This window comes from Phascolarctos cinereus, unplaced genomic scaffold, assembly GCF_003287225.1.
Source record: "Phascolarctos cinereus isolate Bilbo 61053 unplaced genomic scaffold, phaCin_HiC Scaffold_4;HRSCAF=312, whole genome shotgun sequence".
NCBI classification, from domain to species: Eukaryota; Metazoa; Chordata; class Mammalia; order Diprotodontia; family Phascolarctidae; genus Phascolarctos; species Phascolarctos cinereus.
Window position 1 is genome coordinate 395,860,775 of NW_027555847.1, and position 12,839 is coordinate 395,873,613.

At 39.6% G+C, this 12,839-nt stretch overlaps 1 protein-coding gene across 1 annotated transcript in view; it reads left to right on the plus strand.

Annotated features, from left to right (window-relative positions):
- Positions 1 to 753: 753 nt before the first annotated feature.
- Positions 754 to 12,839, plus strand: part of SLC6A19 (solute carrier family 6 member 19) — a 46,952-nt gene continuing 34,866 nt past the window's right edge. The window contains exon 1 of the mRNA XM_020976711.2: positions 754 to 1,029. Coding sequence (XP_020832370.1) covers positions 828 to 1,029 — 202 coding nt within the window. The 5' untranslated portion in view covers positions 754 to 827. The remainder of the gene's footprint in view (positions 1,030 to 12,839) is intronic.

The window sequence follows — 12,839 nt, forward strand, 5'->3', positions numbered from 1 at the left end:
GCTGCTCTATGTGGAGCAGCTAATGCCACAGATTGAAATAGCTCGTTTCCTGGTCAGTGCTTTTCCATCAAGAGTTCATGAGCTCAGCCTGATTAATTTAGAGGCAATGATTCTGCACCCAGCCACAAGAGCTTAATGTTATTATCTGGTAACTTAATCCTAGAGACAATAGCACCTTTTGAGAGTGAGTTAAAGATTCTGTTCTTCCTCGGTCTTGGGTGTGGTGGCTTTCCTTGACCAGTTAGGAGGTGTGTGTTGGAAAGGGCCAGAGGAATAGGTAGTCCCGGGGAAAAACAGTTCGTTTTGCTGATGCAGGCAATCCAGCACTTAATTGGCCAGTGGGAAAGGTTGTAAGATATAGTCTATTTGCCTTGGGTTTCTCCTCCCCCTAGAGTACTAAATTTGCTCTATACTACCTGAGGTTTTTACTCTTTGTAACTAACAGTGCTAAATTTGTACTATGCCTGAGTTTGCACAATAGGAGGCGCTGGGTGTATTTCATAACTTTCTTGGAGAGCAATATTTTTCAAAGCAAATAGCCCCCTGAGTTGATCCATCTGGAAATGCTGAATGTGTGGTGTTCAGCAGGAGTCTTAGTAGATAAGGCATTAATACGTGTCTGGGCAATGAGTTGACTTACTGAATCAAATGATTTGCTGACACTTCCCTTCTACCTCAGGTGCTTGAGGTAGAGTGTCAAAGGTTCACTATAAATAGCTGAAGCTAGCCCTTAGAGCTCCCACTCTCCTCAGACTGCCATATCTCAGTGACTACTTGGCAAAGACTTTGCTTGGGCTAGTGGAATCAGGTCCTAGGAAAATCACACCATGGTGAGGCTTGTGCTACCTAATCCAGGCTTGGAGAATAGGATAAAGACACTTGATGAACTTGAGGACACTGAAAAAGAAGAGGCAGATTCAAGACCGAAATGGGACAACAAGGCCCAATACATGCTAACTTGCGTCGGCTTTTGTGTGGGGCTAGGAAACGTGTGGCGATTTCCTTACCTCTGCCAGAGCCATGGAGGAGGTATGTAGTGTCTGTTTATTCTCTGTAGCCTGTGGGAGAAATGGGGCCCGTGGTAGATGCTGAGTTAAGCAGCAGAATGAGCGGGCAGACTTTTTTACAATACTCAAATGCACTTTCAGCACTAGACTAAAAGCTCCATGAGGGCAGGAATCATTCTCATCTAAACTTTAAATTTCCACCAGTGCCTAGTACAATGCGCCTCTGCCCGAGTGGGTGTTGGATAAATGTTAGCTGAATTGAATTGAACTCAACACTATACCCAGGGCTTAAGTGTATATGTACAAGAAAGGCGAAAATGATGGGAGAGTGGTCCACTGCCATCTCTGTAGCTCACTCGGCTTCTCCTGGGGATTGTATCATTAAGCTGGGGGAAGAATAGATCTGGCAGGCTCTATATACCCAATGCAGTATGATCGCATAAACTTTTATTCTTCTGATTCTTTCCTACTCTCTCCTCCATTAGATTGCAGGGGACAGAACTAGAGAAGATAGGTTGGGGAAAAGGCATTTGACCCCAAAATTTTACTTTTTCATTTATATAATTTATCAAGTAAGGATTTTTGTCTATAGTTCTTGTCATCATTTCCCAAAAATATTTTGCCTTCAGAAGCAATATGACCCCTGATAGAATGCTGGCTTGGCTTGGGCATCATAAAGACCTGGGTTCAAGTCCTTTCTCTGACACTAGTCAGCTCTCCAGTCAACTCCCTGAGCTGCAAAGTTAGAGATAAGTTGCCTGTTTGTGTGTGTGGAAAAGTTTTCATGCCAGAAGTTCCCTTGCATGATTAAAATCATAAGTCTGAACAGCAACCAAAAAAAAGGTGTTTAAGGCTTTAATGATAATGCATTCTGAGCTTCTAGCATGGATCATAAAGTCCTTTTTTTTCCCCATAAAGACTTTATGCACCAAAAAACTTATTTACTGAATGAATCTCTTTTGCCTGAAAGAGTGATTGCAGCTCCCAAAGTGCCAGGGTGATATTTCCTCAAGGGGGCTCCCGGTATTCTGGAAGAATTGACTCATTTCTCATGTCTCCTATGGGCTTGGAAAGACATAAGCTATAATATGCTCTCTCAAGAAAAGGGCAAAGTAAATTCTCCCTCCATATCCCCCTTCCTTTTTTCCATATAGGCCTTCCTGCTTTTCCACACATGGTCAAGAAACATTTACTGATCACCTATTTTGTGCGAAGTTCTGGGGATATAGAAATATAAAAGAAACAACATATGTCAAAGGCTGAGGAGAGATGCAAAGTACTCCAGGACAATGAAACCCATTTTAAATGTTAACATACTTATTTCACCTTTTGGATCCTGTAAGGTTACTAATAATGTGAGGATGTGTACTTTCTATAAAGAACACCAACAGGATTCTACTTTAGTGAGGAAAATTTGCACCTGGGGGAGGGAGCTGCAGCATATAATATACACAAGAAAAGTCTGGGCTTATAAACCACTGCAGTTTAGGTTTTATATTAGAAATGTGCATTATGGTTGCTGCTCTCCTAGCTTTTTACTGTCTTTTCTTAAGGCTACAATTCTTGAAGTGTGGTCTGAGGTCTCAAGTCCCTTTCAAGTAGTCCATGAGGACAAAATTGTTTTCACAGTAATACTGACATTTTGCAACTACTAATCTGTGTGAGGCCAGATTTTCTTCATACACTTCAGCCAAAACAACATATCACAACAGATTGAATACAAAAGCAGATATGAGAACCCAGTTGTTTTCCACAAAGCCAGGCATTAGAGAGATTTGCAAAAATATGTAAAACAATGCCATTTTTTTCACTAAATTTTTTTGTTTTGGAGAATATAATTATTTTTATAAAACATTTGTTATTTATGTTATAATTATTATCATTTTAAATTGAATAATGCATACATTAAAATATATTAATACTAATATCTAATATGGTAAATATCAGTAGCTTTAAATCATATATTTTTAAAAAAGCACTTTGAGGTCCTATGTAATTTTTAAGAGCATAACAGGGTCCTGAAACCAAAATGTTTGAGAACCACCTTTCTAAGGAATCCAGAGGCTAATTTTACAAATGTATACATTTCTTCCTCTAGCAGTGGTCTTATCACATACTTGTGAGCCATGATTTCAGAAAGCTTGATAGATGAGAAACCAAACGGAGTAATGACAAATAAAACTGGGGGTGATCACAGTCTACAGAGGGATTTTTCCTTTTGCAAAAGATCCATTAAAGGTTCAGCTAGCAACCTGTTCTGCGTGGTATTTTAGGTAGCATTCTATTTGCAAAGAGCCCATTAACAGACACCTTAAAAACACCTTTGTGTTTTTTGCTACCTACGAAGCAATGTACGAGGCGTCTGTGCCTTGTACAAGGCACCTCCCATCTCTGCGCCTCCATCTCCTCTTCTGTTAATGGTAGGGATTGAACCAGATCATCTCCAAGGCTCCTCACAGCTCTAAATCCATTGACTGAAAGTAGTAGAGTCATTTCTGTACATTACTACTAGACATACTGGCATTGTTATTTTGTTTGGTACAAACAATAATTTTAAAGAATTTTAAGGTCATTTCTGACCATTTGAAAGACAGGTAAAGTCAGGTCTCTGGGTTTGTTTGTTTTTAAGAAATAGAAAAAGGGGCTGAACCTAAAAGTGTTTTGTTTTTAAATTTTATAAATTTAAAAAATTTTAAACAAATTCAAAATGAGGAAAAAAACCCAACATTGCCATGTACACAGCAGACTGTAAGAGAAGATTCGATATAAAACAATAAATTTCCATTTCAAGAAACCTATGTAATAAATACTACACATTGTTTTCAAAGCTGCCTAGTTTTTCTCTGCTTCCTTGTTGGTTTTCTTTTGTTGTCTGATGTACACTTCTTACTTTATCCCTCCCCACTTCCCCAGGAGGTTACAATTAAGTGTGGAGATATATAGATATATAGATATACATAGATATCTATAAACACCCACATGTACACTTACATATATATATATGCTTATTTCCTCCTATCATCTGTGTCCCTGAAGGTGGATAGCATCTTGTTTCATGAGTCCAGGTCTTTCCATGTTTTTCTAAATCAACCAGCTCATCATTTCCTATATCACAGCAATATTCCTACCCAATCACATCTTATCTGAAAGATTATTTGTGAAAGTTTTTTCCCAATTTTATGCATTCCTTCTGTTTTTGGCCACATTGGATTTATTCATACAAGAACATTTTAATTTAAAATAATTGAAATTATCCTTTTTATATTTCAACAAAGTTCTTGCCTTATAATATGGTTTAAGGTCTGTTACTGCTGAATCTACTTCCTTTACTTCTTTTTTCCCTAGTTTCTTTGATGCTCCTGACCTTCTGTTCTTCTAAATGAACTGTGTTATTATTTTTGCTAACCTGGTCAATTAATTTTTTAATAATTTAATTGGGATGACATTGAATAAATATATTAGGTAAAATTGTCATTTTAAAAATTATATTATCTTTACCTACCCATGAACAATAAATATTACTTCAATTATTTAAATCTGTTTACTTACATAAAAATGGTTTATGTTCATATAGGTCCTGTGTCTATTTTGGCAGGTATACGCTCAGGTATTTTATACTGTCTAGGTATTTTAAATGTCTAAAACAATATTGAATAATATTGCTGACATATGATGTAGTTTCTCTATTTTTCACTTTGGATTAAATCTATTTTAATTTTAACTGTATTTGAGATTGTTATTACTATCTCTGCTTTTTTTACATACTAAATTCTACTCCTGCCCTTCATTTTATTTTTGTGTGTATCTCTCATTTTTATAATGTTTCCTGAAAGCAACATATTATTGAATTCAAAATTTTAATCTGCTATCCATTTCCATTTTCTGGGCAAATTCATCCCATTCACATTCTAAGCTACTATTTTTTGTGTATTTTCCTCTTATTTTTCTTCGCTATCCTTTTTACCTTATTTACCCTTTCCCTCCTCACTCCTCTATTTTACTTCCTACCTTGCCCTCCTATTCCTTAACCTACCCACCCCTCTAAGAGTCCCTCTCTTATCCCCTCCTCCCACCTATACCCTTGCCCTCTTATATCTTTCTGAATTTAGAAGATTTTTATACATACATACATATATATATATATGTATATATATATATATGTTGTTGTTCCCTCTTTAACTCATTCCCAATGACAGTAAGGATCCAGCACTACCCACCCTACCCCCTACTAGCTTCTTCTGTATCATTTTTTCCTTTTATTCCTCATTTGTATGAGATAATTGCTCCTTTTTATCTTTCCCTACACAGTTTTATTTTTTTTAGAGTTCTCTCAGCTCAGCCCACACTTTTTTTCAAATTACCCATATAATGATGACAGTCATAAAAGCACTGCTGATACTTTCACATATATGAAGTAAACAATTTGACCTTATTGAGTCTTTTATAATTGATCTTTAATGTTTACTTTATATTTCTCCTGGATGTTATATGTCAAATTTCCCCTTAAGTTCTAGTGATTTTGTCACAAAAAAAGTCTTTGAGTTCATTTAAAACATTTTTTTTTCATTCAGGATTTTACTTAACTTTGCTGGGTAAATTACCCTTGGTCATAATCCCAGATCTTTTGCTCTGTGGTCCTTCAATATGCCTTGCCCAAGGTCAAACAGGTAGTGTCAAAAGCAGAACTGGGACCCAGCTTCCTCAACCTAAAGCCAGTCTTCTTTCCATTGTATTGAATGAGATGCCTTTCCTATGCTAATGAATAACAATGAAGGGTCATGATCTTGAGACAAAACTCAGTGGTCTTATGAAAACATTTGGACCTGGATGTGGTTTAGTATAGCAAGCACACTCAGTCTGGAGTTAGGAGACCTGAGTTCAAATCCCAGTTCTGCTATTTATAGCTGTGTAACCTTAGACAAGCCACTTAACTGGAAATTCTTAGATCTGGAAGAAAATGTTTGGGTTGGGGTGGGGGAGAGGAGGACAGACTGTTTCTTGTGAGTGGTTGGGGCAGTTAGGTGGCACAGTGGATAGAATGCCAGGCCTAGAGTCTGGAAGACTCATCTTGAGTTCAAATCCAGCCTCAGACACTTATTAGCTGTGTCCCTGGGCAAGTCATTTAATCCTGTTTGCCTCACTTTCCCCAAGGAAATGGCAAACCACTCCAGTATCTTTGCCAAGAAAACCCCATATAGGGTCATGAAGAGTCAGACTGCAAAATGACTGGACAGGACAAGATGCATGGTTGAGATTGACAGAAGACAGATTAGGAGATTTGAGGAGATTAAGGAACTAGAAGTTTAGGGTGTTTTCAGTGGGGTAAGAAGGTAAGATAGAGTAGAAGACTATGAACCAGGTATTGAACCTATTGGGGAGGAGGAAGAATGACAAAGGTTCATAGATGGCAGAGGCAAGGATGTAGGTAAAATGAAAAGAACTTCAGGGGTGGTTGCAGCTGATTGTGGAATAGGAAGGACTCTGAAAGTAGCATTGGGGAGCAAAGAATAAGCCAACTCCTCCTCACAGCCCTGTGTGTCAAGGGTTATGAAAGATACAGCCAGCCTTAGAAAGGATGCCAGCAGGTGTGTTATCTTCCTTTGGAAGAAGCCAGATTTCAGGGAACACAAGAGGAGGGAATGGGATGTGAGAAGAAGAGATTTGAGATCACAGAAAAATAGAATTAGAGCTGAAATTGACCTTAGAGGTCATCTAGCCTAATCCCTTCATTTTACAGATGAGGAAACTGAGGCCCCAAAAGGTAAAGTGGGTGGCTACTGACAGAGTTAAGATTCACACTTAGATCCTCTAACCCTCTACCCATTTTCCATACTTCAGCTGCAGTGTAGGGGACCTGAGTGCATAAGAGGAAAAGGGCAGGAGAGAATAGGAATTAGGGAGAGTTAATGCTGAATTTAACATGGAGGCTAGGGTTGGGTTGTACAGCAGCAGCCATCTTTGAGTAATTATTTACCTATTTATGGATCCATCCCCATTTGAGGGCCTGGATCCTCAGGCAAGGTGGCAGAGAGAATAATAGTCCATCTCATTCCACTGTGTTAGGCACCAAGGAGACCACAGGATGCTGGGAGGTATGGGGAAGGGGAAAGAGAGAATGGATGCTGAGGGCCCAGAAAAGGGCAGAGGGAAAGGTCTCTATTAGGACTAGGGCTAAAAACGTGTCCTCCATAAGAAGGACCCAAGTCCTTCAGGACCTTGACATCTGGCAGAAAGTTTTGCTTGTTCTGGGTTTCATCATCTATAAAATGAAGGCTTTGAACTAGCTATTCTCCAAGGTTTCTTTCAGCACTAAATCTCTTTTTCAGCACTAAATACCCCCCTTTCCGGAATAAAATGATAAAGTAATCTTATTTGTTAGGTATTTAAATGGAAGAGCTTCCCTCAACCTCAGAAAACCTCTCAGAGTAACTGGGAAGCCTTTGAGATGCATGCAAGCAAAGACAATACATTATATACCTAACCAGTTGCAGTTTATCTAATGGGATTCTAAATCTGCAAATATGTGTTCTCTAGGATTTAGCGAGTCTCCTGAGCCATTGATCTGTCTCGGCAACAGAGATCTGGTTGTACTTTAATAATGATTAATACTGTTTCTTCTTGAAAACAGGAGGGAAAAACACCCTCATCACTTCTTTTACTTCCAAACTGATAATTAGAATTTAGCAGGAAAGTAAAGGAAGACTCCCATTCCTTTTAGCAAGTGTGGATGTTCAAATCTCAAAGATATGTAATCTGGATACCAAGCCTCATGCTTCCTCTTTTGAACAAAGGGCCAGATAAGAAACTACAGGGAGCTTCTTTCCTCAACAACAACAAAAAGTTTCCTCTGTTAATGCTTACACCTTGGGAGTAAGACACGTTGGGTTCCTTAGGAAAATCTCTAAAGCTTTATTCACAGCATTGTAAGATCATAGATCTGGAATGAATAAATGAATGAAAAAGTACTTAAAAGTATGTATCAAGCACTGTGCAAAGTGTTGTATATAGAGATAAAAATAGCTGATATTCCCAGCCCTCAAAGTAGCTTATATCCTCATGCGAGACACAAAAATATAGGGAAGCATTAGCCAAGATGGGGCACTTTGATCAGGAAAGTTCCAGGGATGGCAAGTGGGTCCATGAAAGCAGAAAGTGAAACACCCCATCCAGGAACAATGACATAGTTGATCTGAGTATGGTTCCTGGTTCCAAAACTGGAGGGGCAAGGGAGAGGAAAGGTTGTTGGTGAGGCTGTAAAGGAGGTGGTCAGAGAGCAGGAAGAGAAAAGCATCTATTCCAGACTCTTCATTTTCCAGATGTGGGTCATAGGGTCATAGATTTAGAGCTGGAGGGAGATTTAGAGGTCATTGAGCCCAACACCCTCGTTTTACAGATGAGGAAATTGTGTCTCAGGTTAAGTGACTTGCTGGGGGTCATAGTCTGAATCAGGATTTGAACCCTGGTCTTCCTGATTCCATGTCCAGCACTCTGTTCACAAAGCCCCACAAGGACTTGCCAAAGGTCACACCAGTAGTAAATAGCAAGCAAAATATTTAGACCTAGATCTTCTTTACCCTACACCATTCAGTCAATGACTGGATTTCTCCCCGTGCTCCATAAAGTTAATATAGTTTTTAAAGGTTTCAGATTTCTTGAAGGGAATGGACAAAGCCTTGTCAAAGCCTTGATCTGGTTCATGCTTTGAGAAACCGCCAAAAAACACGTGCTGGAGAAATCTTGAGGCAGCTAGGTGGTGCAGTGTACAGAAGCTCCAGGCCTGGAGTCAGGAAAACCTGAGTTTAAATCTGGCCTCAGACACTTACTAGCTCTGTGACCCTGGGCAAGTCACTTAACTGTGTTGGCCTCCATTTCCTCAACTAGAAAATGACTTGTAGGAGGAAATGGCAAACCACTCCTGTATCTCTGCCAAGAAAACCCTAAAAGGGGTCACGAAGAGTAGGACAAGACTGAAAAATGACTGAACAACAACAGAAATGAAGGAATTGATAAGGTTGTCTAACCAAGTCCCTAAAGATATCGGAACTGTAATGATTAGTGTTCTATGATATTGAGAGATATTGGTCTATGTAAATAGGAAATAGAAGCCCCAACCAAGCAGTGCCTAGAAGCTAGGCTCCCTCTAGCTAGCAAGGTTTCCCTGGTTATCACTAGAGCTAGATGACACATCTAGCATCCTGTTGATCAGTTAACTTGGCATTTAAAATATTAAGCAGTGCTCTTCCAAGAACTGCTATGCTTTTACCCCTTTCCAATTTTCTGACCCTTCTTCTTTGTCCCAGTTATTTCAAAATTTTCTTTCTTTCCCTTCCCTACCCTCTGGCCACACAGGGTATCATACCCTTACCTGCTCTGCCCAAAAGAATGTAAATTTTGATCCCTGAAACCTTCCAAAATATCTTGGGGGTTTTACAGGCTAGATTTTTTTCTTAAGGACCATGCCATAAGCCCAAATCACACTGGTTCTCATTGACTGGCCAACAATAAGTCCCAGGCTAACCCCAATTTGGTGATTTTTTAGGCCCTGACAGGTTCAGAATGAATGTAAATATCATTTTTTTTTTTGGCTGAAAGAAGCTATTCTCAGCCTCATTTCTTATCTAGCCTTAATCACTGAATGGTCCTTGCCTCAGACAAACATATCTGTTAAAGACCCTAGCTTAGAAAGGCCAAGGTCTCCCACTGCATCCAGGGCCATCTCCCATCATCCTGATCTATATGTGGCCACTGGACCCAGATGGCTCTGGAGGAGAAAGTGAGACTGGTGACTTTGTACAGTCCTCCCTCACTTAAAGCCAATTCACTTTCATGTCATGGCATCACCTCTCTGATGTCATGGTCCTCTTCAAGAATGAAGGACAAACAACCATATTGTGGTCAGCATCTGACCCAAGCCAGCTTCCCTGGGCTTTGTCCTTGGGAAATCTGACAAACTTACTAATTCTCTTAGGTAAACTTCAGTATCCAGTAACACATCCCGGCTTTCCTTCCTTCCTTTTCCCCTCAGACTTAGCTTTTCCTCTTTTCTTTTTACCTCCAGTTCTTGTACTTAAGGCTGTCTAATAGGCAAATTCCATAGCTTCACCACTCTGAATTAGCTTCATTTTCCTCACCTCCTCTCTCTGAAGTCACCAATTCAATAAAAATCCATTTCAGTTCTCTCTGACCTGTTGGTGCCCCCAAGGCATCATCCATCAGTCTACCTAGCCCAGAGCAGAGGTTCCTTTCCCTCAGAGAACTCCTCTTTACCTTTCTTCCTTCCCTCCTTCTCTACCTTCTTTCCTTCTTTACTCCCTCCCATGATTTCACTGGTATGAGAATCTCTCCATTAGTTAAAACTCCCTTTTTACCTATTCATATAATCAACTCGGGCAGCTAAGTGGTGCAACAGATAGAATGCTGGGGCTGGAGTCAGGAAGACTCCTCTTCCTGAGCTCAAATCTGGCCTCAGACACTTGCTAGCTGTGTGGCCCTGGGCAAGTCACTTAACCCTGTTTGCCTCAGTTTCTTCATTTGTCTTTTTGTTGTTTTTTGGTGAGGCAGTCGGGGTTAAGTGACTTGCCCAGGGTCACACAGCGAGTAAGTGTCGAGTGTCTGAGGCCAGATTTGAACTCAGGTCCTCCTAACTTCAGGGCCGGTGTTCTATTCACTGCACCACCTAGCTGCCCCCCAGTTTCTTCACTTGTAAAAAGAAAATTGCAAACCACTTCAGTGTCTTTTAAAAACTCCCAAATGGGGTCATAAAGAGTAGGACATGACTGAAAAACAACTGAACTGAGTAACTAATTCATCATTAACTCATAGTCTTAGGGATTGCTTGAGGCAAGAGGGCTTAGCTGGTAATACAACCAGTATGTGTCAGAGACAGGATCTTGTCATGGAAAAGCAAGTATTTGAACTTATGTCCTGTGACTCCAGGTCCAGTTATTTTTTCCCACTATACCACACTGCATAAAGTCTCTCATGATTCTGGGGAGTACATACATTGATAAGTTATATCCTCACTTGGATGAAACCACTTAAAATGTATTTATTATTTTATGATGACATCTTTGGTTGTTTTCTTTTTCCTTCGCATTTTAGAGAGACTAGAATGGTATAGTAGGCAGAAAGGAGAGGGGACCTTGAGCTAACTGTACCATACTTGCTTTGCACAAGGGGAAGGAGAAATGGAACATTCTCTCTGTGGTACACCTAATTCACTCTAACTGCATCCCAGTCACCAGTAAAGGTACTGGCAACCAGGCACATGGTTAGTTGTAGATTTACAATGACTATTTACTCGGGACATTTTAGCTTCCAGAGAGGCTGCCAACCTTAAATAATACATCCTGTTTTTCAGGGTTCCTATTGTAAATGGCACATAGATACAAAGTAACATCAATTACACTACTTAGTTTGCAGCTAAGATGACAGACTGGAAAAAAAAGAGCAAGATGCTGAAGTAAATTATTAATGATGTTAGTAAAGGGAGCTACAAACCTGTTACCTTTAAAAATGTTTAAAGCCTTATGGCTTGGTATATCCCAGAGCTCAGATCTATAATGAAATTGGTGGTTTACTGACAACAGGCATCTCCCAGGTCAAGGTGTCACCAGTGTTCTCTTAGAGTTAATGCAAAATCCAAAGATATCCACAAGAAGTAGTGTAAGTGAGAAGATGGAGGTCTGAGTTTTCTTTTGAATTGGCCTATCCTGTGAGCTTAAGTGGGTTACTTATGACTCATTTGAGACATGTCTAAGGAGAAATTCAAAACCATCCTCATTTACTGATCAAATACCCCCATATAAAGACACAAGTAGAATGTAAAGTCCTTACAGTAGGAACTGGGTTTTTTTTTCATTGTTGTATTCCTAGCATGTAGCACGCTGTCTTACACATAATAACCACTTAAGTATTTGTTAGCTAGGCAGTGAAGCAGATAGAGTGCTGGACCTGGAATCAGGAATTCTCATCTTCCTAAGTTCAAAGCTGGTCTCAGATACTAGCTGTGTGACCTTGGGCAAGTCACTTCACTCTGTTTGCCCCAGATTCCTCATCTATAAAATGAGCTGGAGAAGGAAATGGCGAACCACTCCAATATCTTTGCCAAGAAAACTCCAAATAGGGTCACAGAATCAGACACAACTAAACTACCACAACAATAAATATTTGTCAGATCTAATAGAATTGAATTCAGAAATTACAATACCCTTGCCTAAAGAGATCCATTCTTAAATGATGAGAATGTTAAACACATTCATCCTGGCACAGGAATTCTCAAACTTTCTATTTTCTAAGAACCCCCATGACAGTCTTCCTGCTTTCTGCATCTGTGTGATAAAGAAAAAAAGAAAAATGGGACTAAGAAGAAAGCCTATCATTTACCCTATAAAAGAGGCAGCTAGGTGACACAGTGGATAGAGTGCTGGGACTGAAGTCAGTTTCATCTTCCTGAGTTCAAATCTGGTCTCCGACACTTACTAGCTATGTGACCCTGGGCAAATTTCTCAGCCCTATTTGCCTCAGTTTCCTTGTCTGTAAAATGAGCTGGAGAAAGACATGGCAAACCATGTCTTCACAAGAAAACCCAAAATGGGGTCAGAAAGTCAGACATGATTGAAAAATCACTTAACAATTACTCTATAAAAAGTTACCATCAAACAACAGCCTAGGACTAGATAGTACCTATCTTTATCACTTTTCCAGTTCATATTAAACTTTAGAAGAAAGGACATATAGGAGGAAGCCACAGGAGGAAATAAGCATTTATGAAGTGCCTATTACGAGTCAACTGCTTTATATATGTCATCTTACTTGACCCTCACAACAACC